The 26,556-nt window shown below is 41.9% G+C and overlaps 2 protein-coding genes across 7 annotated transcripts in view; both read left to right on the top strand.

Moving 5' to 3' along the window:
• The first annotated feature begins 690 nt into the window (after positions 1–690).
• Positions 691–16,779, top strand: LOC308399767 (uncharacterized protein). The gene is made up of 9 exons (XM_080887201.1): positions 691–749; positions 3,689–3,889; positions 4,706–5,002; positions 5,361–5,435; positions 6,159–6,452; positions 6,722–6,839; positions 9,622–9,823; positions 11,002–11,136; positions 15,368–16,779. Exons 2-9 carry the CDS (start codon positions 3,838–3,840, stop codon positions 15,455–15,457), a joined length of 1,263 nt encoding a protein of 420 aa, XP_080743327.1. The 5' UTR covers positions 691–749; positions 3,689–3,837; the 3' UTR covers positions 15,458–16,779.
• Positions 16,780–22,380: 5,601 nt separating this feature from the next.
• LOC308399684 (filamin-C-like) overlaps positions 22,381–26,556 on the top strand; it is a 61,701-nt gene continuing 57,525 nt past the window's right edge. For 3 of the 6 annotated variants that reach the window (XM_080887049.1, XM_080887050.1, XM_080887054.1), the window contains exon 1: positions 22,382–23,209. In XM_080887049.1, coding sequence (XP_080743175.1) covers positions 22,465–23,209 — 745 coding nt within the window. In that variant the 5' untranslated portion in view covers positions 22,382–22,464. Of the gene's footprint in view, positions 23,210–26,556 lie in introns of all 6 variants that reach the window. The other 3 variants (XM_080887051.1, XM_080887052.1, XM_080887053.1) reach the window with 2 other exon arrangements.

Below are 26,556 nucleotides of genomic sequence, written 5' to 3' on the forward strand. Positions count from 1 at the left end.
CCTGGATCTTTGGGAGGTCGGTGCTCAGCTTTCATTTCCCTCCTCTCTCATCTTTGTGGCCTTTAATGTTATCCAGCCTGGATTTGTGTTGCCTAGCAACAGAAGTGAGCGAGTTTGCAGCGTTTCCATTTTCACCGGCAGTCGACTGAGAGCCAACGAGTCTTGCAGAGCGTCTGTGTCACCTTGTGTTAAATCTCTCCTGCAGGTGCGACCCAGAGACTTTCAGCTGAGACTAAAACCGCAGTGAAGCATTACTTTTAATGGGGAATAAGACAATTATTCCCCATTAAAACAATTATTAGACAGTTAATCAATACTGATATCAGTCTTTTTTTTCTGTATCAAGACTGAAATAAAATCAGTGTTTGTCATTATTGTGTTTGTTTTGCTTCACATGGCCTTGTTAGAGTTGAACACTGTTTCTGTCTGACCACTTGGTGAATCATAACCTGGGCCACAGAAATGTGATCCTTGTTATGTCTGCAGCTGCAGCCACTCACACGTCTTCAGTTTCACTGACTGCAGATCAGAGGCAGGAATGGGTTAATAAATGACGTCATGTAGGCTGATTGTGCATTCACATCATGGCCTCTGTCCGTCTGTAGCATGTAGTGACGTCACTCTGCATCACGCTGAGAGAGCAGCTGAGGAGGAAATATAGGACAACAGGAGGAGGAAGAGGAGGAGGAGGTCTGCAGCAAAGCCTGAAACCACAGAGAGTGGTTCAGAGACGAGCAGATCTGCATCAGGTACGTCTTCATCCTGCATGTATGTGTTGTGTTTGAGCAGCAGAAAAAGGTCGTGCCACAGCCTGTTAGCTGATTCTAATGGAAGAGTTCAGCATTTTAAAACTGCAATGAGGCAGGGAGAGGATGTTCCAGCAGAAAATCCAAGGAATGACATTTAAACTTTTCCTTTATGAAGGCACAATGACAGGGAGACAGGGGGATTTCAGGCTTTATGGTCACAGTGCAAGCTCAACGAAATGACACAGACCAATGAATGAGGACTTTAATATCAGCAGCAGGACAGCACATACAGAGCACATATAGAGGGTGATGACATGGTGGTATTAATGTGTAATAGTGAGGATAAGATTGTAATCCAGCTCATGTCAGAGCTGCTCTCAGTGTAAAACCTTCAACATCAGAATCAGAAACTTTATTGTCATTGTCATGAGAACAACGAAATTAAGAATGGTCCCCGATCATTGCATCATCCCTAGCAATATCAAAATATAAATAAAACAATAAAATTCAATAAATAAAATAGATAGAATACTTAAAATACTAATAAGATATAACAGTAAAACATTCACATACATTCCCACACACATGCTTCAGACCGTGCATAGATTAACACAAGAGTGGCGTGATGGACATTTTTTTGTAGTATTCAGATGTGTTATTGCAGTTGGATAACAGCTGTGTTTGAGTCTATTAGTCCTTGCTCTGATTGCCCTGTACCGTCTGCCTGAGGGCAACAGTTCGAACAGGGAGTGGCCAGGATGTGAGGTGTCTTTTATGATGTTTTGGGCCTTTTTAAAACAGTGGGCGTTGTGTAGAACTTCCAGTGTGGGGAGAGGGCAGCCAGTGATCTTTTGGGCGGTGTTAATGATCCCTTGGAGTGCTTTCCTCTGAGCCCCTGTGCAGCTAGTGTACCAGATGCATATGCAGTAAGTTAGAACACTCTCAATGGTGGCTCTGTAGAAGGACACCAGCAGTCTCTGTGTGATGTTATTCCTCCTGAGAATTCTCAGGAAGTACAGTCTCTGTTGGGCCTTTTTCAGCAGCTCGGAGGTGTTCACACTCCAGGAAAGGTTCTCCTCTATATTGACTCCCAGGAAGCGGAAGCTTGCCACCCTTTCTACACAGTCCCCATTTATGAATAGTGGTTGGATCTCTGCCTTTTTCCTTCTGAAGTCTATTATGAGTTCTTTGGTTTTTGAAGTGTTGAGGAGGAGGTTATTGGCCTTACACCATGACGTCAGCTGCTCCACCTCGTCTCTGTACGTAGACTCGTCTCCCTTGGAAATGAGCCCCACCACTGTGGTGTCATCATGAGGAGTTTCTGCAGATATATCAGATTAACATTGCTGAAGCTGTTCCTGTTTGTGCCTCAGTGTTCATGTTTGAGTTTCCACGTCAGCTGGGAACTCTGAGGTGTTAAAGCTAATCGATGCTTCTGTATCAGCACTGTGTTCTCATCAGTCTTTTTGTCCTTCTTGATCGTGCTGTGTCTGTTTTTCTAGTCTTTTGTGTGTTTTGGAGTGTTTTGTAGAAGCCTGGCATCAGACAGAAATGTGTGCTGGTCCCTTTAAACTATCCCTGAATGGCTGCACTTACATGCAGAATGCATGAGTACTTGCAGTGTGACTGAAGGTTTCAAGTTATCTTTACATCCTTTCAATCGGGAAATGTGATGTGTGTTCTCGTCAGCGCTTCGTCCCTGAAAATATTTACAGTCAGAGTGTTTTAAAATCTCAGCAGAGGAGCAGTTTGACATTCAGGTTTAAGTCATGAAATCAGGTGGATCGTTTCCTCTGAAGGGTTTAAACTTTAAATAAATATAATCTGAATACCAAGCTCCAGGTAAACACAACCGCAGCCTTAAATCTGACAGCCTTTCCCAACCAACCAATCTCTGGAGACCAACAAACCTCTCTAAACGATCATCAAAGGCCACACTGATGAAGAACAAGCACTGCACAGAACCATAAAACACATTCCAAGATTAATAAATGAAGCTAGCACTGAAGCTCCAAACTAGCAGTTCTTCTAGTTTCCACTAGAGGCTCCAGGAGTGACCCAGGACCAATAGACTTCATTGTTTAAAATAAACATGTTTACAGTCTGAGACGGGATAGAAACTGGTTTGTGCGCTGTACATAATTTCCCACTTCCTGAAACTATTTTACTTCTGTTACATCATAAAGATAAGTAAAAGGAAGTAAAAGACAGGAATGGGAAGAATAAGACATGCAGATGACATAGATTTATAAGCTGGAAAAGAAGGAGACTGCAAAAGTTTATCTGGGGTTCATATCAAATATAACGTCTGTATGGGGGGAAAATGTTTTTATAAGTCATATGTTTAATTTTACTAACAGGCCATCCAAGAAGTCTGAGCTCCAGTTTTGGTCACCAGTGAAATTCTAGGATTTTGATTGGATGTTACTGCACAGGTATTTGTGTCTGTGAGGCTCTGCCCTCTGAAAACAAAACATAGCACCTCATGGGTCAAAATGCTAAAACTGATGGCACAAAGCAAACAGCCGATAGCCCTCTTTTATTCACAGTCTGCTAAAGGTTAGCGCTATTTGTAGGTAACATACCAGCAAACTGAGAGTTAAGGGATTCAGTGGTCCAGGTGATCTCTGTGGTCAATTCTTATTTCAGTCATTTGTCATGAAGAGCGGTCCCAATTTATAACTGTATAGATGACACCAGCCGCCCATGGTAGCTGTTGATTGGTTCTTGTGGCAGTGGTGTCCGCAGAGAGATGCTGTGTTTGCTCCCCTCTCACTGAGGTTATGCGGGTTGGTGGTTAAAAGGCAGCAGAGCTGCAGAGTGAGACATGTGGAGATAGAGTGTGTGTTTGAGGCCTGCACGCTGCCCGCCTCCTCGTGATGCAGTATCTGTCGCAGCTCTCACCGCCTCTCCCTCCTCCCCCTGTGTTTCCCTCCCAGCTCCAGAAGGATGAAAGGGCTGCAGCGGCTCTCTCTACCCGGAGCGTGAGGACCCTTCCTGGGCTCCATCTGCCTCATTCTCTCCCCTCCTCACCCCTCTGGAGCTCTGACCCCCTCATCTCTATAGCTTCCCGTCAATCAGAGGAAACATGGATGCCTTCCGGCTGCCGCCTGTCATCGAGGAGGTCCTCGACCCATCCGGTCAGTCACTGTGTGTGCGTGTGTCTGTGTGAAGGGATAAGCATCAGAGTCTTCATTTTTAGTCCCATTTATTTTACCTTACATTTATTTTATCTTCACCTTGTTAATTATGTTCAGCACTTCCTGTTTCACATAAAAACCATAGAGGCTAGAACAAGGTGTAGACATTTCAAATGTGTGTCAGAGGTGCAGACTGAGGTGCACGCTGGAATTCAAATTATTACTTTTGATTTAAGAGAAACACGTTCTCCTTTATATGAAATATTATATTAGAATTATCTTATTTTATGGGATTTTAACTCTTTTGTTGTTTTTATGCTGATGGTACACACATTTAAAGGTGTTTTGCTGCCAGGTGAAGTCAGGTATATTCAGTTGTTTACCTTTTCCCTGCCCCTCACTTTAAATGATTTGCTGTTAATGATGCACCAGATTAAATAAAGGTTAAATCCAGCAGATGTCTCTGCAGCACAGCACACAAAAAATTTGGACATTGAGTAAATTTAGAGGATTTTAAAGTATTTAAAACAAGGATATTTGATAAAAACTGTTAACCTGCTTGAAAACCTCAGACAGTTTCGGTATTTATCTCCCACTAAAATAAAGGGTATGACTTTCAGTGACAAACAAGAAGAAACCTGGTTTATTAAGAAGAGCCCTGGTGGTCAAGTAAAGAAGTACATCATGGTTTTATAATCTTTTAAAATAAATATTGTTTTATTTGGAAACTCCTACAAAATAAGAGAAGTGTATTTTCATCTCTCTTTGTTAAAAATCCTCCTCTGCCTCTTCATTGTCTCCTTCCTCTCTGAGCAGATGAGCTCTGTGAGCTGAAGGAGGAGAAGCCCATCATGCTGGCAGATACCCTCACAGCCAAAGAGAGGGAGTCCCTTGAGGAGAAGGAGGAGACAGGGGGTGAAGGAGAGAAGGGGCAGGAGGAGGATGAGAAAGAGGTGAAGGAAGAGAAGTCTGAGGATGAGGAGGAAGGCGGCGATAAAGGTAAAGAAGAGGAGCTGGAGGAGCTGAAGGCTCAGGTGTTGCAGCTACTGCTGGAGCTGGAGGAGACACGGGAGGTGTCTCAGAGACATGAGGAGAGCTTCATGGAGCTACAGGGTGAGGAAACGTCACTTTGCTTCATATTCACGGTTGTTACTCCTTCTGCATCTCCTGTTATGCAGGAGCACAATCAAAACTGCTCCCAACAAACATAGAGGTTTACATCAGCTCTGTAACTTTCCTCTTATCTGTATTTCATTTTATTCAATTTAATAACGGTACAGTACTCTCTTTTTGGTAACCTTTGTCCTTGATGTAAATATGTGAAAACTGTGTATGTTTCTGTTCTGTGTCTTGTGTACTGTTTGTTTGTATATGTGTCTTTCTTGCTGCTGTTACACCCAAATTTCCCCATGTGGGACAATTAAAGGATTATTCTATTCTATTCTATTCTATATCATTTCTCCTTTCAAAGGTCTGTTAGAGGAGGAGCGGCTGGCCAGCGCCCACCAGGCCGAGAGCTTCACCCGGCAGATCCAAAGGCTGCAAGGTGAGCTCCTTCACCTCCCTGACTCTGACAGTATGACACTCTGATTCTCTGACACTCTGACACTGACTCACAGACTCTGACTCTCCGAGAGTCTGACACTCTGAGACTGTGAGTCTGACTCACTGTCTCTGACTCACTGACACTGACTCACTGACTGACTCTCTCTGGCTCTTTGACACTTTGACTCTCTGACACTGACTCTCTGATCTCTAAGACACTGACACTCTGAGACTCTGACTCACTGACTCTCTCTGACTTTCTGACTCGCTGTGACTTTCTGATCTCTCCGACTGTCTCTGACTATGACGCTCCGACTCTTTCTGACTCTGATTTTCTGATGCTCCCCGACTCTCTCTTGCTCTCTGACACTTTGACTCTCTGACTCTCTGACACTCTGACTCAGACTGACTTTCTGAGACACTGACTCTCTGAGACACTGACTCTCTGAGACAGTGACTCTGACTCTCTCACACTGACTCACTGACTCTGACTCACTGACTCTGACTCTCTGACTCTGACTCTAAGACTCTGACTCACTAACTCTGATTCTCTCGGACTCTGACTCTTGGACTCACTGACACTGACTCACTGACTTTGACTCTCTCTCTGATTCTGACTCTCTGAGACTCTGACTCACTGACTCTGACTCTCTAACTCTCTGAGACTCTGAAACTGTGATATTGACTCTCACTCTAATTCTCTCACGCTGTCTGACTCATTCAGCCCAGCTGCGTTCAGTCCAGGAGGAGATGGACAGTCTGGAGGAGGAGAAGGAAAGCGAGCTGGAGGAGGTGCAGCAGGAGCTACGCTCAGCTCAAGAGGAGGTGCTAATGCTGCAGCAGGCAGCCGAGGAGGCAGCAGCAGAGAGAGAGAATGACATTGCCTCCCTTCAGGAAGAGCTATGCCGTCTGAGGGCGGAGCTACAGCGTCTGCACGCCACAACAGCCGAGTACGAACTTGAGGTGACAACACTGAGAGCTGAGCTGAGCATGAAGAGCCACAGCACACTGACACAGGGTAACTGCAACTAAACACAGTAACTATAACTCTAAGTAATATTAACCTGCATTATCTAAGGTTTAGTACTAGTAACTGTAACTAAGTAGGAGAACTGTAACTAACAGATGGGACCTTTATCACCTGAGATGAAGGAAACAAAGTGAACAAACATCTGATGCACCAATAATGCAGAGATGTAATAACGTGTTTGTTTCTTCATTAGAATCAATAAGACAATTATTAGTCAGTTAATCAATACTGATATCAGTCTTTGTCTACTGATACAGGTGAGGTCACTCAGCTGCAGGACGAGTTCAACTCTCTGACAGACCAACATCAGAATCTGACTAGTGACAACAAACAGCTGAACAACAAGGTGGAGGAACTGCAACAACAACAAGACGCGTGAGTGACCTGAGCAGCTTCAGTCAAAACATCCACCTACACCTGACACTCTGACTCTTAAAATGTGCGAAAATTCTTCAAGCTTGGGTTTTCTACCAGAGGCTTTTTTTGTGTGGTAGACCCCACCCCCTGTGGATCTTGTGCTCAGAGCTTGTCTGATCATTTCCTAATAATATTTAAATTTACAATAATGAATTACACGGCAATGGGGAATAGATTTCATAACAGCAGATGTCTTTCTGAAAGCACTGTAACTAAGTTCAAGGTCTTGTTAATAATTTTACTTCTTCACTGTGTACGACTCTGCACAATGTGGCTCCTCAGAACAAGAAAGCACCAGATCACAAGAACTTGACTCCCTGGTGTAACTCTTAAACACGAACCTTAAAGATAACTTGTAAGCTGGAGAGGAAATGGCATATCACAAATTTAGAAGTTCATTATTTAGCCTGAAAAAATAGTTTGCTGCTTTATTGTTTTGAAAATGTCCCCCATAAAGCTAGAACGTCTCACTATTCATCATTGTTTGACGAAAATAAGAATAACCCCAGGTTTCTCTAAAGCACTGTAGCCAGGCTGACAAAAGGTTACAATTTATGTTCTTATGGCCTCTGACGGTGGACTTATCTCTGTGCTGGTCCTGCTAGACCACAGTGCAGCATTCGATAGTGTTGACCATAATATTTTATTATAGCGATTAGAACTTGACGTAAGTGTTACAAGTACTGCACTGCAGTGGTTTTAATTATATCTATCTAATGGACTCAAATTTGTTCATGTAAATGGAGAGTCGTCTTTACACACTAAGGTTGATTATGGAGTTCCACAGGGTTCTGTGCTAGGACCAATTCTATTTACATTATACATACTTCCTTTTGGCAGTATCACCAGAAGGTATAGCATACATTTTCACAGCTATGCAGATGACACCCAACTTTATCTATCCATGAAGCCAGATAACACACCAATTAGTTAAACTGCAGCAATGTCCTAAAGACATAAAATCCTGGATAACCACTAATTTAACGCTTTTAAATTTAGATAAAACTGAGGTTATTTTACTCTGCCCTGAAAATCTTAGAAATATGGTATATAACCAGATTCTTACTCTGGATGGCATTATCTTGGCCTCCAGTGACACTGTGAATCTTGGAGTCATTTTTGACCAGGATATGTCCTTCAGTGCGCATATTAAATAGATACAGATGTGGACAAAATTGTTGGTACCCTTCAGTCAATAAAAGAAAATCTCACAATGGTCACAGAAATAACCTTAATCTGACAAAAGTAATAATAAATAAAAATTCTATAAATGTCAACCAATGAAAGTCAGACATTGCTTTTCAACCATGCTTCAATAGAATTATTTAAAAAATAAATGCATGAAACAAACTACCAAAAGGCAACATTGCAGACATAGAGGGCAGCTACAAGTACCTGGGGATCCCACGGGCAAATGGGAACAATGAAGAGGCCGCTAGAAAAGCTGCAACCACCAAGTACCTGCAGAGGGCCAGGCAAGTCCTGAGGAGTCAGCTGAACGGTAAGAACAAGATCCGGGCTATCAGCACCTACACCCTGTCCATTATCAGGTACCCTGCTGGGGTAATAGGCTGGCCAAAGGAGGCGATAGAAGCCACTGACATCAGAACAAGGAAGCTCCTGACCATGTATGGAGGGTTTCACACCAAGTCCAGCACCCTGAGCCTGTACGCTAAGTGGAAGGAAGGAGGCTGGGGACTGGTGAGTGTCAGCACCACAGTCCAGGATGAGACAACAAACATCCTCGAATACATCAGTAAGATGGCCCCAACTGACCGAGTGCTCAGTGAAAACCTCAGGCAGCAGAAACCCAAGAATGAGGAGGAAGAGGAGGAACCATCATGGAAGGACAGGCCCCTGCACGGTATGTACCACCGGCAGATAGAGGAGGTGGCTGATATCCAGAAATCCTACCAGTGGCTGGACAAAGCTGGACTGAAAGACAGCACAGAGGCACTAATCATGGCAGCACAAGAACAAGCTCTGAGTACAAGATCCATAGAGGCTGGGGTCTATCACACCAGGCAAGACCCGAGGTTCAGGCTGTGTAAAGATGCCCCAGAGACAATCCAGCACATAACAGCAAGGTGTAAAATGCTAGCAGGCAGGGCATACATGGAACGCCATAACCAAGTGGCCGGCATAGTATACAGAAACATCTGTGCCAAATACGGCCTGGAAGTCCCGAGGTCAAAATGGGAGACGCCCCCTAGGGTGGTGGAGAATGACCGAGCTAAGATCCTGAGGAACTTCCAGATACAGACTGACAAAATGGTGGTGGCTAACCAACCGGACATAGTGGTGGTAGACAAACAGAAGGAGACGTAGTGATAGACGTAGCAGTTCCGAATGGCAGCAACATCAGGAAGGAACACGAGAAGCTCGAGAAATACCAAGGGCTCAGAGAAGAGTTTGAGAAAATGTGGAGGGTGAAGGTAACGGTGGTCCCCGTGGTAATCGGAGCACTAGGTGCGGTGACTGCCTAACTAGGTGTGTAGCTCCAGCAGATCCCAGGAACAACATCGGAGATCTCTGTCCAGAAGAGCGCAGTCCTAGGAAGAGCTAAGATACTGCGCAGGACCCTCAAACGCCCAGGCCTCTGGTAGAGGACCTGAGCTTGAAGGATAGACCGCTTGCAGGGACGAGCGGGTATTTTTTTTTTTTTTAGGGTGTTATTATATATCTCACTTTGTCTCCTGAAGCTACTGTTCCAACAGATCTTCTGTCTAATGGCAAACAGGTGTGATGACGTGTATCTGGCAGTCAGAGCGGAGGGCAGTACTGAATATGAAAAGGACAACCAGGTGAAGGCGGACTCTTATATCACGGTGTTCCAGTCCAGACCTGAGCAGAAGGACTCATCTGATATACAGGAGGAGATCAGCATCCTGAAGGTCAAACTGAGACAAGCTGAGGAGACAGCGCAGAAGGTCCAGAGAGAGGTGAGAGGTGACTGCTGTTTATGAGCTAAAACATCTGGATGTTTACTACAGACGGACATCATATTTGGTCAGTTTAATCCAAAGACTGTTGATATCTTGAATTGCAAAGCTTTTGATTTTACCTTTAACAGTCATCTGTAGCAGCATGGCAAATTTCAGCATTTCAACATTAAAAAACAGGCAGTTGTAACTCGAATAGAATAGAATAGAAACATGCTTTACTGTCATGGTACATGTTTAATGAAATTGTGGGAAATTGTTCCCAGTATGTCTGTGAAGGTTCTCAGTCATCCAGGTCATCGTAGTCAAAGGAGCTTGGAAAGAAAAGCGTCTGGACTTCTTTAAGTTGCTTGAAGACGTTTCACCTCTCATCCGAGAAACTTCTTCAGTTCTAAGGTCAAATGGTGGAGAGTCCCAGATATAAACCTAGTGGGAGTAACCCCTCACAGAGGGACAAAAGGACCCCCTGATGATCCTCTAATCGCCTGAGCCAAGGTGTGAAACTGGGTGTGGGTCCCAATCAGCCAGAGTTTCGGGTGTGTTCATTGTGAAACCTGGCCCCACCTTATCATGCGAATTCCTGAGATCAGATGGCCCAGGATGTGAGTGGGCGTTAAGGCGTCTGGGAAGGGATCTCAAAACTGGATTATAGATGGCAGAGAGTTGGTGTCGTAAACCCCCGCCTCTGTTCAAAGATGGTCGCTCACAGTGGACATAGATGGCTTCTTTCACTCCTCTTTCAAACCATCTGTCCATCTGTCCTCTGTCCAAAATGTGAACATTGGCATCCTCGAAAGAGTGTCCTCATGCTGTACAGTGCAGCGAGGAATGCTCAGACCTCTACATTGGAGAGACCAAACAGCCACTTCACAAGCGCATGGCACAACACAGAAGAGCCACCTCCACAGGACAAGACTCAGCAGTCCATCTGCATCTTAAGGATAAAGGACACTCTTTCGAGGATGCCAATGAGAGGTGAAACGTCTTCAAGCAACTTAAAGAAGTCCAGACGCTTTTCTTTGCAAGATCCTTTGACTGTTCCCAGTATGGAATCAGCATCTTCCAATAGTCTTCAGGTTTACAGACCAAAGAGGTCCTGACCTGCCCATAGTATCTTTGTCTCTTATATAAATATCTGTTATTGATTTGTTGTTGTGTTTCTTCTGTCCTTCCTTCAGTGTGAAGGTTTGAAAGGTGAGCTGGCCGAGCTTCAGCAGCTGTATGACTGCAGCCAGCGGGAGCGAGCGGCACTTGAACAGGAGCTGCAGCGCTGCAAGGCTGAGCTGCAAAAACTGGTGGGCAGGAAGTCACAGGTGAGAGGTCACAGGTAAAAGCCTCAGGTGCTTAGTGAAGTTGGGTATGTTACAATGTTAAAATGTTTCAGTACTGATAGATTATTTGGTCTCAAGTAACCATGCCTGACAGAGATTAGGGTTAAAACTCCCTCCCTCTGGAGAGGAAAGGGTGAGGTTTAGATTAACATAGCAGAACATTTTCAGGTAAGCGTTTAGAGAAAAAAAATCTGGTCCGTGCTCTGTCACATGACGCCTCTCTGTCTGTACTGTGTGCATGTTGGCCGGTAACAGCTAAGCCCAAACGCTCTCTGGATCATTTTGCTTTCAGCTCTGCTCGTGGCCGGTTTCTGACAGTTTTTCTGTGAGCTTCTAAATGTCTGTCGCTTCAGGGCACGTTGTCTTTTGTCTGGTCTTTCGCCTATATCGCACAGCCCTTGAAAATGAATTTCATACAAAAACAAAGAACACGGACATTTACAGCTCATCTGATATGGAACATCTCCTGCAAGACAGACCAGTCCAAACAGTTTGGGACTCTTTACTTTAACATCAGTAAATCAATTCTTCCCGGAGACTCCAAAACTTGAACAAATAAATTCCCCAGTTAGGTGACTCAGTATTGATCAACTGTCAATTTTTCACACCTTATGACTCAAATTGACTTGAGGGTTCACTAGGTAGGATGTGAAATTCAACTGATTTTCATTTTTCATAATGTCAAATGGATTAAAGAGATTGGAAACTTTAACAATCAGATGACCCCCCACCCCAAGGAGCAGCATTTGGTGTCAGTGAGGAGCAAAACTCCCGTCTAACAGGAAAAAACCTCCAGCCTAACCAGGATCAGGGAGGGGCAACCCATCTAGTCTGATATAGTTCCACATAAGAGGGGCCTTAAAGATGAAGGCTCTGCCTCCCATTCTACTTTTAAATACTCTAGGAACCACAAGTAAGCCTGCAGTGTGAGAACAAAGTGCTCTAATGTGGTGATATGGTACTATGAGGTTATTAAAATGACATGGGGCCTGATTATTTAAGAGCTTAAATGTGAAGAGCAGGATTTTAAATTCTGGATTCTTAACAGGGAGCAAATGAAGAGAGGCCACCTGTCAGTACTGTTGCTGCAGCATTTGGGTTCAACTGAAAGATTTTCAGGAAGTTCTTAGGGCATACAAATAACAAATTGCAGCAGTTCAACCTAGAAGTAATAAATACAATAACTAGCTTTTAGCGTCACTCTGAGACAGGATATTTCTAATTTTAGAGATATTGCAGAAATGGAAGACAGCAGTCCCACATATCTATTTAATATGCGCATTGAAGGACATATCCTGGTCAAAAATGACTCCAAGATTTCTCACAGTGTTACTGGAGGTCAAGTTTATGCCAGCCAGAGTAAGAATCTGGTTATATGCCATATTTCTAAGGTTTTCAGGGCAGAGTACACTAACCTCAGTTTTATCTAAATCTACAACCATTAAATTAGTGGTTATCCAGCCTTTAAATTTTTAAGACATTAATGTAGTTTTACTAATTGTTCTTTCTTATCTAGTTTCATGGACAGTTAAACTGGTATGGATTTTTGCATAGCTGTGAAAATCATAATCCTTTGTCCAAGTCAGCACTCAAGACCTGCTGTTTGACTTCACCCTTATCTGGATCTCCAGCCATGCTTTCAACACTCCTACTTGTAATTTGAAATGTAAACTGTAAAATTAAAAACTAAAACTACACAGAGTTTGGTTTTCTAAGACTTGCTGAGGAACTTTCCTGACTCGAGCATTTGCATTCACTAGTGCTGACATGAGGTTTGACTCAGAACTTGTTGTGGCACTTGCCTTTCTTTTCTTTGGACTTTGTAAACAGTGACCTGGTCCCCAATCCACTCCTCTTCATCAGATAATTCATTCAATTTCTTATCCACCATGCAGCACTGCAGGGGTGTCATTATTTTGATAGTAGCAGCCTTTAACATTGACATTAGTTCCTCCTTCCCTTGGCAAAAATTAAATGTGATTTTTTTCACAGGCCTCCAGAAAATATCACTTTGTGAAATATAAACATTTTAGGATGAATTTAGGATATTTTCACCGAGTGAGATATAAACTCACTTGTGAGAATACTAACGCTAGGCTAACAAACTTGTTAGGAAACACATCAACTTTTAAGATGGCTCTCTACAGCCAAAGCTGACCTGGTAGTTCTTACCCAAAAGCTCCTGCAGGGCTGCTGATGCTTCAGATTTGATCTCCAAAAGTCTTGAAATGACAAGATGCTGATGTTTTAATGTTAAAGACTTCAAACAAAACAAAACAAAAAAAACCTCACCATCTTGTCTTTAATTTTTCAGTTTCCTCACTTCATTTCCATTTTTTTGTCTGATTGCCGTCTCTTCTGTTTCACATGAAATTTACACGAGAAACTGAAAAATTCTCTGAAAATTTGATGAGTTTTCATGATCGACCTGCCTGCCTATCAGTCATTTCACATCAGATCACTCGTTTTCGTTTGCTCCCTGCTTGCCGTTCGCCCTCACGTCCTCTGACTTTATTATTCTGATTTTTTTATTTTCTCCTCTCTCCATACTCCCCACACTCCTACCTTCTGTCTTCTTCCCAGAACTGCACTCGCCAGTCTGAGCCCCCTGTTCTCTCCATCCCCTTCATAGGAATGATTGTAATAGTGGCCTTGATTTGGTGCTGGTGGGAGGAGCTGGCGTCTTAGATGGGACCAGGTATGGCCATGACCTTCTTCCTCTACCAGGCGCTTTCAAGGAAAACTGCCTCTGCATTTGTTTCCACAAATGAAGAAACAATTGCTTCAGATGAACCCCTCTGTCATTTAAAGAGTTTAAAAGTGGAAACCTCTGCCACCATGACTTCCCAATCTCTGTTCAAATCCAGGTTTTACTTGTTTGTTTGAACTGTAGTAGTACATCAGCCGTGCCGGGTGTTCCATCCTCCATCAGCCATGATTTTACATGCTCATGTCCCGACTGATTTAATGCTGGGCTCAGTTTGTTTTGTCAGGTTGCTTGAGTTTCTGTGAAGCAAATCAAATATGAAGGAAGGTTGGTGGTTCAATCCGCGTCTGCTTTCTATATGCCAAATATCTTTGGGCAACATACTAACCCCAAGTTGCTCTCAGATGCCTCCATCATCTGTGTTAATGTTAGATAGAAAACACTTGCATAGAAAGAAGCGCTTGTGCGAATGGGTGTGAATGTGTGAATGAGCCAAGTTGTGCAAAGTTAGCTCATAGTAGAAAAGCACTATATAAGAACCGGTCCATTTACCATCTGTCCATCAAAGAGCCCATAATAATGTAATCTTTACACTTTAATTCTTAGATTAATGTCAGAATTCCGAGAAAAAAAGTCAGAATTCTTACTTTTTTCTCGGAATTCTGGAAAACAAGAAAGAAAAAGATGTTCCCACTCTTTTTTTCCCCCAGTGGCCCTAATCCTCTTCCATACTTTTATCTTTTATATCTTTTTAAAGAAAATCTATTTCTTTATTTATCTTTTTTGTATTTTCTTTATCACCGAGGGCACCACTGTAATTTTTGTTATGTTCTAGCAACATAATGCCAGTAAAGAAAATCTTGAATCAGAAGAGTCTTTGCTTGTGACACAGCACGGACTTTTTCTGTAAGATTAAATATTTTCAGTTTATGTATGATTGCATCTTAGCATTGACTCTGTTTGTAATTGTGAGGCACAAAAAACGTCCTTCACCTTTCGCCTAAACACAGCCATACAGAGGTAGTTAGAAAAATACTGAATGACCTGCCACTCACTCTTCACTTGTGACCAGTACGAATGGATTCGCAGAACATCTAAAAGTTCCCAAACATCTTAAAGGCTCCACACTAAAACTTCGCTTATGGTCATATTCAGTATTTTTTGTTGTCAATTTGTGTGGGTTCTTTGCATATGTGTTTAGAATATGCAGAGGTTGAAGAGGCTCTGCTTCAGGGGCCACCTGATTTCTTCACCCCTCTGGACCAGATCCTACAAGCACATTCAAAATGTGGTGGGAGGTCAGAATGTAGTGCTCTTTTATAAAAAGTATTGTCCCCTTTTTTATAGACATTTCCATTATTTGGTGCATCCAAATGGAAAAGAACTGCAAAGTCAAAATAAAGTTTCAAACTCCATTTAAAGTTTCCAAAATATCCAGCATGTGGCTAAAACCTAATGTGCTTATAAATTAATTTTATTCTAACCTGTCTTGTCGTCTCCCGGCAGCGCGACTGTGAAGGCTGGAACCTGGCAGTGGTGGCAGTCGCCGTGGCAGCCATTGCTGTTCTGGTTGTCCCTAGTTTCACCAGGGCTTGAGGAGTACACAGGAAGCGACCTCACGGTGAACTGTAGGATTGTGGGATTGCCGTCATCCATCCAGTGCTGCCCTCATACATGTGACCATCCTGATGTCTGCTTGTTGCATCTCCACGACTCTTTGACCAAACGCCACAGACGTCAGTGAGTGCTGGAGGGGAAAGCAATAGGAATTCCCGACATCGTCTACTATGATTCTTTACTCTTCCTGCAGGTCAGCTCTGCGCAGATGGTCAAGCGGTTGATTTATTGAGTACTCACCATCACAGTTCAAGAGTTGAACAGAATATCTCATTTTGTTGTATCTTCCAGAAGTACCAGAAGTAGCTTGTCATGAGGTTCGTGAAGACAATGGACTAAGTTTCACTTTCGTGTTAGTGGATGCTACATATAAAAAAAAAAATGTCTCTACATTCAGTGTTAAAATGGAAAATATAAACTCATGGGGTGAAATGATCTAATTAACTTACTGATAAAACATGCTTACTTACTTGAATAGTTTTGGTGATTATTCATTAAAATGAGATTTGATCAAACAGCAGTCCAAAACAAAAGGCTCATTAATTTAAAGGCAACACTCTGAAAAAGTAGCACATTTTTACTTTAAAAATGACTTGAGTTATTATATTTTCCTTCAGCTTTAAAATTATTTGCCTTATTTCTGTCCTGGTGAGTTTAAGGAGTACTTTGCACTTACTGATAAAGGAGAAAACAGTAGCAGATAAAACTTGATTGTTTAGCGCTTCAAATACTGCCTTCCTTCCTTCTTAATGTTATACATCATCTGATCATGTATTTGTCAGAAACTTAACGCTGATTAACTTTAATCAGCGTTAAGTTTCAGCAGGTCTGGTTTGTAGCATGAAACACTGGGATTAGCTTTATTTTACCTTCCTCACTTCTTATAAATCCGTTTACATGTCTGGATTTCTGTTTTTCAAATGTGTAGTATGACTATCTATAAAAGTAAAATAGCACTTTAAAAATATATATATTTCCTAAAGCTCATTTCTAAAGAGAGATAATTTCTGTGGACTGATTACACTGTGTTTAAATTCAGATTGTGCCAGAGTTGTTTTTATTTTGCACAGTTAGGTGTAGCAGATGGTTTTCATTGATTTATTTATTGATTTATTTTTGAACAGACACTTTCCTCCTTCTCTGAAATAATGCTAAGGGGATTTTTTTGTTGTTCATTTTTAGCATGTTGTAGAAAATGTGATTAAAATCAAAACACAGCAAATGCTAGTGTTACTTAACATGCAAATTTTAGATTGTGTATGCAGATGACACTTTTCTTTATTTTTACGAAGAGCAGAGTTTGATCAAAACGTAATGAACTGAAAACTATAATGATTAAACAGAAAATTACTTTTTTACTAAAAAAGTCCAAATTTTATGCATGCAGATGATACATTATTTTACATCTAACAGTTGAGCACAATGCAGCAAAATGAATTTCATGAAAATTTGATTAATTGAAAAATGATAGAAGTTAAGCTCATATACAGTCCTAATCAAATAAGGGCACTGGGCAATATCTATTTACAAATAATAATGGAGGAGGACCAGAAATGATGTCATATAGTGGAACACCTTTCACTGAATTCAAAATGACAGTGATAAGGACACAAAGTTTTATTTAGATTCCAACATTGAATATTGTTTTGTTTATTTTTTTTTCTTCTGTAGAAATTAAAAACTGGGATGGATCTTGTCTGAAAGGGGCGGCAAAAATTCAGCATTTAATGTAAAACCCCAAAGAGAAGTCTGCATCTGCATTTTGGTTGATCAAACTTCTCAGATGCCTCAGATCATCCTTCTGAATAAACACGTCTTTTTCTGTAAGCTTTTGAATTTTTTTTATTGTGGGAGATACCCAAATACATCTATTTTTTGCTTTTGCACACATTTCAAACTTTATGGTTCCTAAGTTATGTTTACATTTAAATAGAGACCAAATAATCCTAGAAAATAAGAATAAGCTGTTCAGATGACTGTGATCCCTTTCAGGGTGGAACAAGGTACTTCTGTCAAACTTGTTTCAGTAAGATAACAACTAGCTCAGACATTCCAGTTTCTTTACAACATATGGCACTGCAAATGAAGATTGAACTGTGACAAGTGTACTTGACTGAAGATATTAAAAGCATTAATTTGATAAAGCAGGGCTTTAACAAACTATGGGAATTTAAAATTAATAAAGGCTTATTAATTAATTTAAGATTATTTAAATTAATTAATAATTAAATCCGAAGTTTGATCAGGCTATTATACTGTATTGTTTAAAACAACTAGTAGCATGTGCTGTTAGGAGCTCCTATAAACATTTTGCATGACAAACACGTGTAGCCTACTTTAAAGACACTTGCTGAAGGAAAAACATATTTTACACATTTAACTGATGTTGTGAAGTTTTCTTGGTAATATGTGTAGGTCAGCTCCCAGCAGAAAAAAAAACAATAATATATATGAAAGGTTAGTCAAGATAAAGACTTAACTGCCACACAACTTTCACGGGGTAACTTTTTTAAATGTACTTATTTACTCAAATTAAAGGTATGAAAGCCCATTACTGCCAGAAAAGGGAAACCAGTTAGGAACAAAAAATTATTATCTCATTAATGTCACTAGCTAAGTCAACATTAATGAGATAATTAGACAGATGTTGAGTTGCACATTATTTAATCATTTTGATCAGTGAGTTTCAACTAATTTTATCTGATATTTTAGAACATAAAATACTAATAGTTATAACCTATATTTGACCTCCTAGTGTTTTTGGTATTTCCTGGGCTTGAATCTGGTTTTGTGTTGTATCGGGGCTCTCACTGTTTTTAGTGTTGCCTTTGCTGGTCTTGTGTTAAAAATGTGTCTGAAAATATGTAATTTATTCGAGACTTCCACGACCTTAACTGGCACTGAATCAATTCCTCCAGAATGTTTTTAAATCTGTGTTTTACTGTGAATACAAACTCGATACTATTTTTTTATTATTATGTCAGTAAAATTACAAAAATCTTCCTAAAAGCTGCATGCCGGTGTTCCTCTGTACCGTCTTGGTATCTTTGCTTTGATCAGGTGCTTTGTTCTGATTTTTCTTCCGCTTGGTTTCTTCTTTGTTCTGTTTTAAAGTGCATAATTTTCCTACAGCTTCTGTGATAATAAGTATGTGATAGTTTGTCAGATGTTTGCAAATCTAGCATTAAGAAGAGTCTGGGGGTGGACTGATTATTGGTTTCCTGATACATTAATATACAGCAGCACAACTCAGACTGTTTGTCCATTATGCAGAAATCACATCTGAATTTATAGAACAATTTAAAAAACTTTCTTTCATCTATTGTGTGAATATGGATTTACTTTGAAAACTTCTCAAACATCTGAGCTTCCTGTTAGGCCACCAAATCTCCTCTGATGGTTCTCGTATGTCTGTGTTGGAGTTATCTTGACAAAAGTCACAATAATATAATCAAAATACAAAATATGTCAGTTTATCTGCTGTTGTTTCTGCCACAGTAACTTGCACTTGATATCAATTTCTGGAGGTCTGTGATAGTTTTTATGTACTTCTGAAAACAGAACTAGTACTTATCTGATCCTTTTGTTGTTCTCTTTTCACAAAATTAAAATGTAAAAGTGAAAAGGCATATTTTGTTTTATCAGTGATATCCTGAATCCGTCCATCCTTAGCACAGTCCTGACAAACGTTAGCTCCCAGTAGGTATCTCCATCCTGCATGTTAGGTTTAGAGGAATAGTGACTTTGCATGAAATTAGAAGAGTAGATGTAGCCGCTGTAGCAGCTTCAGCCAAGCTGTAGCATGAGCGCTAAAATCCCATTCTTCCATTAGCTGATGCAGACTGTGTTATTAGCCAATTGTTTTTATGGTGGATTTTAGTTTCATCTGGGTTTAACCAAGCTGAGCATGAACACTGGAACCATGGGAGCACCTTAACATCTACATGATGGTTTACATTAAGTTTATGTGGCACACAGCTAAAGACATTGTCACTGAACTAGTTTAACTTATAGAACTACAAACAGTTTAACGCAACATGTTTTCCTGCTGGTTTCTAACTGGTGTTGTGTCGCGCAGCTGTGTCTAATGGAAATAGCAGTTTATTATTATAGTTATCTATCAGTAGCAGCTAGTTCAGCCTAATTTAGCACAAGTCCGTGTAGCTGCTGAAATACTGGCATGTTTTATTAGCTAAGTGATATTTTTGTTGTTATTAGCCACTGCAGGCATTACACTAGGTTCTTCTAGTACTGACAGGCATTGTTGTAGTTTTTTGTAACTGGTGTTTATAAAATTAGCTTAGCCTAGCTTAACATATGTTAGCCAGCATAACTAAAGATAGTATGCTAAATGTTTTTCCATATTTTGGGATTTATTTGGTAGTTAGCAATAGATTTATTCAACATCATGCTAGTTGGTATAAAAATGAATGTTATGGTTTGTTGTTTTGTTTAGTTTTATTTTGTTTTGGGGGTGGGACAAGTGTTCATATGTTTAAACGTGATTAGCCAAGCTCAGCGTTGATTAGGATGTTAAACACATAGGGGGAAACTGCCAATGAGCTTTAAAAAAGAAAATACAGAAGACACTGATAGCTGTCAGTTTGCCCCTGAGTTCCAGCCTTTTTGCAAAGCTAGGTTCATCCTGGATGTATACTTAGACCACGGTGAAAAGATTTAAAAATGTCTGACTGTTTAAACTCCTCAGATTTCACTGCTGATTGTGCGTCAGGTGTTACTGTCAAGTATCAGGTGTGCTGTATGAACTCTGCTTCTACTTTGGCGTCCTGAATCTGAGCCGCAAAAAAGTGGAACATCACTGTCATCTGGCTGCTGTTTCTCTTCTTTGTTTTTGATCTCTGTTCTTGATGTTTTTGCACCATGATAACATCTGTCTGGGACTGTATTTTATGTTTGTTAAATGATCTAATACAAATAAACATAGTTTTCCTTGTCTTTCATGTGTTCAGCATTATGGTATATTTTCAGAATTACTGGTAAAAACAACCTTGAGACATTACATGCACCTGTTTCAACCATGCAATTATCTATTCAACCAATCACATGGCAGCAACTTATTGCTTTTAGGTATGTAGACATCGTGACAATGACCTGCTGAAGTGCTTGGTTGTTGGTGCTAGAGAGGCTGGTCTAAACTTGAAGCAACTGGGCTCCAGCAGCAGAAGACCTCACATGTACCACTTTTGTTCACTAATAACAGTAGGCTACAGAGAGGCTACAGTTTACACAGACTCACAAAAACTGGACAACAGAAGACAAAAAAACGTTTCCTGGTCTGATGATGATTCCTGCTAGTACAATCAGATGGTAAGTTTAGAGTTTGGTGAAAACAGCCATTATGAAGTCATTTATCAATCCTGCCTTATACCAGTATTTCAGGCTGCTGGTGGTGTGATGGTGTGAAGGATATTTTATTGACCCGCTTTTGTCACCTGAGCAACACAGTTTACAGTTTAAATACAGCATCGTAGCTGAGTATTGTTGCTGACCATGTCCATCCCTTTATGGCCATAGTATACCATGTTCTAATGCTCTATCTACTCTGTCATCTGATGCTGTGTCAGTTTCTGCTGTGAAACCTTGTGTCACCATCATAGTTGTGGCAGCTGTGTGGTGGATCAAACCAAATCAAACCAAACCAAAAGGTCCCATTAGAGCCAGAAAAGACCACAAAACCAGGAATGATTTAGGGCGGGGCTACCTAGTGGTCAAAAAGTTGCTTCATGGTGACATCATAATGGCTACTTCCATCATCTTTATTCAGTTCATGGTGAAGGGGAAAAAAAGAGTAGGAATCAGGAGTGAAGTCATGACCGTAATAAGTGGTGATAACTCTGGTAAACTGTCTGCCCTGAGAGGATGATGAGTGTATCACGGCGGCACTCGCTGTTAAATTTAGTTTGGCTCCATATTTACACTTTAGATGTGAGCTGCTGTTTTCCTCTCGTGATATCTGAGCTGGACGCAGATATTTTCAGACTCACGGTGAGTCTGTATTCCTGTCTTGTGTTTTTATAGTAAGTCTCTAAACGTGACACACAGGAAATATGCCTGATGCCACACATTTTAACTCAAAACACTACTTTCATGTTTTCACACACATGTTCAACGAGCCCACGATTCCACAGCATGAATGCAGTGAGCCACTGTGCCACTTGTCACTTTTTAATCCACTCAACCCACTAGAATCATCACTGTGGACATTTTTTGTTTATAAAGACTATAGACTATGTACAGCCACAGCGAGCACATTTTAGGCTGATGTTCAACACAGTTGGAATAAAACCAGCAGCTCTTATAAAGCTGTAACTGCACACATCTGTATGTGATTATTGCAGAGCTGATCTTGGGTTTCACTCTGGGTCAAGTTCAGCTTGTTTCACGTAGAAGCAGACTGTGCTCAGCAGGGGGCGCTGCTGTTTACGTCAATAAATCTCTTCAGTTTGTTTTATTCTTCAAAAACGCAGCATGGAATTTTTCTTCCTCTCTCGCTTGCTTCAGTTTGCCGCGCCTCCATTTGGCAGCCAATGGAATTGCAAGAAGCAGCAACACCTCATTCAATTAACTGTAAACACCTAACCTCCATTGTAGTTACCATTAATTGTCATTACTCATTATCACAGAGCCTATTGTATTTTCAGATATGATATGTATTTCCAAACTGAAGTAAACTTTGATGTTTTTTATTTATGCTTTGTTGTTTAAATATCATGCAGTGATTTGATTCGCTGTCTGATGGTGATGTCATGTCCCTCCTCAGGGTGTCTCTCCAGGTTTGAGGACTCTAAAAATACCGGAGGTGTCAGAGCGGCTGTGGAGCCCCGGGTCCGGCTGTCGGGGTGGGGTAGATGGGGGTGTCCTGGTTGGGGGTGTCCAGCGTGTCTCCACCCCCCTGTTCCGCGCCGACCAATGATCTGCGGTCTCGGTGTCCTGCGGCTCGGAGGATGCCCGGGCCGCAGTAGTATATGGTCATGGCAGGGGCATTCCTGGGAGTCCTGCGCAGTGACGCCGAGCCTTTAAACCTCGCTTCACGCTCCCGCAGCTGCACAGCCCCACTCTGTCCACGACGCCACCCGCGTGTGACCACAGCCAAGCCAGCCGGAGGACAAAAGCAGACTATTCTTCACTCTTCCTCCCGAGCCTCCGCTTTCTCTGAGAGTGTGAGCCACAGGAGTGACCTCGGGTCTGCATGCGCGCCTCTTTACGCACAGCTCCGTGAAGCTCCCTCCCCGCGCGCTGGGCACTGCCCCTCCGCTTCCACTGCCCCCCGTTTCTCTTTTTTTTCTGCCTTTCCTTCTCTTCCCACTGCGCTCGGTTCTATAAAAGGCATGTCCATGATGAGCAACAACAGCTACTTGGAGCCCCAGCAGTTCTACCAGAGCACCGCGGACATCGGCGAGGAGGACGAGGAGGAGGAGATGCCGGCCACCGAGAAGGACCTAGCCGAGGACGCCCCGTGGAAGAAGATCCAGCAGAACACCTTCACTAGGTGGTGCAACGAGCACCTGAAGGTGATCAACAAACGCATCAACGACCTACAGAAGGACCTAAGCGATGGGCTAAAGTTAATAGGGCTGCTGGAGGTGCTAAGCCAGAAAAAGATGTACCGGAAGTACCACAGCAGACCCAACTTCAGGCAGATGAAGCTGGAGAACGTGTCCGTGGCGCTGGAGTTCCTGGAAAGGGAGCACATCAAATTGGTCTCCATCGGTGAGTGCGTAAAACCGAGACAGAGGCGCGTTTGGAGAGTTTTTACGCAAATTTTACGCACGGTGTGTATTTGTATGTGTGTGTGAGAGAGAGAGAGAGAGAGAGAGAGAGAGAGACCTGGAAACAGTCAGCCCAACTGCTGGTTTCTTTCATAAAAGGGGTTTTAACAAAGGTAATCACGTGTGGCATCGGTTTGTGACTGACAGGTCACAGGTGTGGCTCACAGGTGTGTGGAGATCCAGGTGTTCACAGCTGTTCAGTGCGTACAGCTTCATCAGTGGATTCATTCAAAGAGTTTCTTATTTTTAAGGATAAAAAGTCAGAATTATTAAAGCCTGCTTTTAAATTTCACCCAAGTACAGAGTATGTGATTTTTGCAAAAGGTCTCGGGAGGGCTCAGAGAAACTTGTTGAAACTTGAACCCTTCAAGAAATCCAAAAGTGTTTGGAACCCTCCAGAAGGACGTAAATCGGACTGCAGATGTCTTGGAGTGGATGTGAATGATGAGTGGCCAAGGTGTTGCAGGGTTTTATAAATCCTGAAGAAGTACAACTTTACTGCTCAGTCTGCAGACATGAAGTCCATGCTACTTAGTACAGCATTAAAAAACTAGTATAGATGAAGTTAAATGCACTAATCTGACTAAAGGACAGTATTTGCAGACACAGTGTGTTTGTGTTGCTGAATTCATTGTGCAGTGGTGTGTTGGAGTCTGTGTGCCATGGTTTTCAGTGTTTATATGAAGGTTTAGTTGTTAACAGACTCCTGTTGAGAGTAATTGTTCCCACTTCAGTCTGTCTGTAACTGTGCAGGACACAAAGACTAAGCAGGCTTACCTTCATTAAATGAAACATAGGTAGTAACAGTAATAATAACTTTGTTCATATAGCATGATTTAAAAAAAAAAATCAAAGACAGATGATCAAAAACATAAATAGCAAAATCAAAGGGAGACCCTGAAATAAAAGACGATAAATGAGAGAGAGGAAAAATCCACACACTGAAGAAAAAATCACAGCCAACAATTCTTCTTACATTCAATATCAGGATTAAACTGAGTTTAGACTGAGCTTGTCACAGTAACCGTCAGCTGGAAATCAATGCTTTAATTAAAGAAAATCACTTTTTGTAATTATGTCACATTTATTATAACTTAAGGAAAAACATGCTTCATTTTCATTCATTGAGCAGTTTTCAGTTTCGGGCTTTTGAATGTTTCTTGTATCGGATTAACAGAAAATACCCAGCTGTGCATTTAACTTGTGGACATCTGTCATATATTCATGGAAATAATATTAAAATATTTAAAGAAAAATACATCACTAACGAGACATGGTGGTTAAGGCTAAAGGTGAAAGTTTTCCTCTGTCCAGCTGTGCGCTCAGCTCTGGAGATAAGTTTGTTTTCATGTGTTGTAGTTTTACTTTTGTTGAGGGTCTAACAGGACAAACTGAAGCTTGAGCTGCTGTTGTGAGTCTGCAGCTGATGGGGGGGCTGTTGGGGGGCTGCGAGGCCTGGAGGGCGCAGTTACTTGTTGGGGTTTTATGGGGTGGAGGGGGTGGAGGAGGTGGAGGAGCAGTGTGAGTAGGAGTTGATTGATAGCAGCACAGCTGAGCTCTGCTGTCCCTCAGCCAACAGCTGCTGAAAATAGACCCAGAGAATGCAGGGCCTCGCTAACCTGCTGAGGGGCCTGGGGGCAGAGACATGCTGAGGGCTCCTCAGGACCCCCTTATGCAGGGCAACATTTAATTAAACTTTGTTAATAAAATGCATATGCTTTTCTATTATTTTATAATAATTTTATATAGATAGAGAGATAGATAGAGAGATAGATAGATATATCTATATAGATATATAATTATATATAAAAGGTCATTATAACCAACCACAGCTGACAGGCTTCATAAGAGGCCTGGCCTGGAGACAGCCACTTAATAATGTTTTAGCACTAGTAGTGGGGCCAACAGGAACTCATCATTGGTTAGCTAATATATGTGAGTTGCTTGTTGTGTCTGATACACAGATATTTGATGTGTGACAGGATGTGATCTGTAACCTGATTGGCTTGTTTCCAAACCTGAGGGGTGGGTGTATAAATGGTTAATGTGGTGTTTGTGTAGCTGAGGCTGCTGAGCTGAACTGCGCGTTTTCTCTAACCTGGATTCTTTCAGCCAAACTCCATTCAAATATCGGCTAATTTTACCTCCATGCCTCTCTGGCTGTGTCTCTGTAATAGTTGCCATGTGTTGCAGCAGTCAGCACACAGGAATGTTAAACTAAGGCCAGGACACCCCGCCCCTCCCTCCCCTCATAGTAACTCACTACACGCTGCTGATTTCTGAGCCGTGTTTCACATTAACTTCCTGTTACAGCTGAGGATATCCTACCTGACTGTGAGGTCACAGGTTAGACTGTACCTGTGCAGCGTTTATGTGAAAACTGTGATACCGAGTCTGTGTGTGGCAGCAATTCAGAGGTCAAAGGTCGGGTGGAATAGGAGACGAAGAGAGGTTCAATGTGGAGATGGTCATTTGTGGGAGAGGAAGTGTGAGTGTGGTATCGCCTCTCTTTTTAGGACGTACTGGGAGCTTCACTTTGTCACACTGTCGGCTTCATTAAGACCAAAATAACGAAGTCGAGTCTGAGCCTTTCTTGTGTGGGGGTGACGTCCTGCTGTCCTGAACCTTCAACCAGGATATAATAGTGAGAGTAAAAAGTCATACTAAAGAAAAACTCAAAGCTCCCAGCGGGACTCGAACCATGACCTCCAAAGAAGGGCTCCTTCCAAGCTCCTGATGAGGACGTCACAGGCTGTTATATAAGACACCCTCGTACTGTCCTGATCCTCCCTGCTGAACACTTCCTGTCAGGCACCGGCAAACACGAAACTAATGAGGAGGCTGTGGTCACGCCCCGTTTGGACTTTTATGTTTGCACTTTTTTTCTTTTGTTATGAGCTTGTTGGGTTTAGATGGTTTAATCTGCACCAGTAACCCACCTCTTTGAAGCTGTGGTGTGTTTGCACCTTCCTTCTCTCAGAGCTCCTGGAAACCTCAGAATCAATCTGTTATGAGTCAGCGGGACAGCTTTCATTAACGATGGCTCAGCATCTCTAAGTATCACTGAGGCAGCGTGACACCAGCTGGATGCTGGAAACTACATCAAGGGTCCAGCTTAACCAGATTAAAGTGAGCTTGTTTGGTCATTTCCAGATGTGGGAGCGTGTTTAAGCCACTGTTGGAGACAGATGTTTCAGTGCTGGGCGTCTACATGCTAGTTGGTCTTTGTTCCCTCTGAGCCTCACTGGGTATTTGTGAAGTTTGAGAGGAACAGCTGCACAAACAGCA

This window comes from Rhamphochromis sp. 'chilingali', assembly GCF_963969265.1.
Source record: "Rhamphochromis sp. 'chilingali' genome assembly, chromosome: 7".
NCBI lineage: Eukaryota > Metazoa > Chordata > Actinopteri > Cichliformes > Cichlidae > Rhamphochromis > Rhamphochromis sp. 'chilingali'.

Coding starts and splice junctions, on each gene's coding strand:
- LOC308399767 (XM_080887201.1), top strand. CDS start 3,838: ATGGATGCCTTCCGGCTGCCGCCTGTCATCGAGGAGGTCCTCGACCCA. Junction 6,840..9,621: donor CTGCAACAACAACAAGACGC/GTGAGTGACCTG, acceptor AATGGCAAACAG/GTGTGATGACGTGTATCTGG. Junction 11,137..15,367: donor TGGTGGGCAGGAAGTCACAG/GTGAGAGGTCAC, acceptor GTCTCCCGGCAG/CGCGACTGTGAAGGCTGGAA.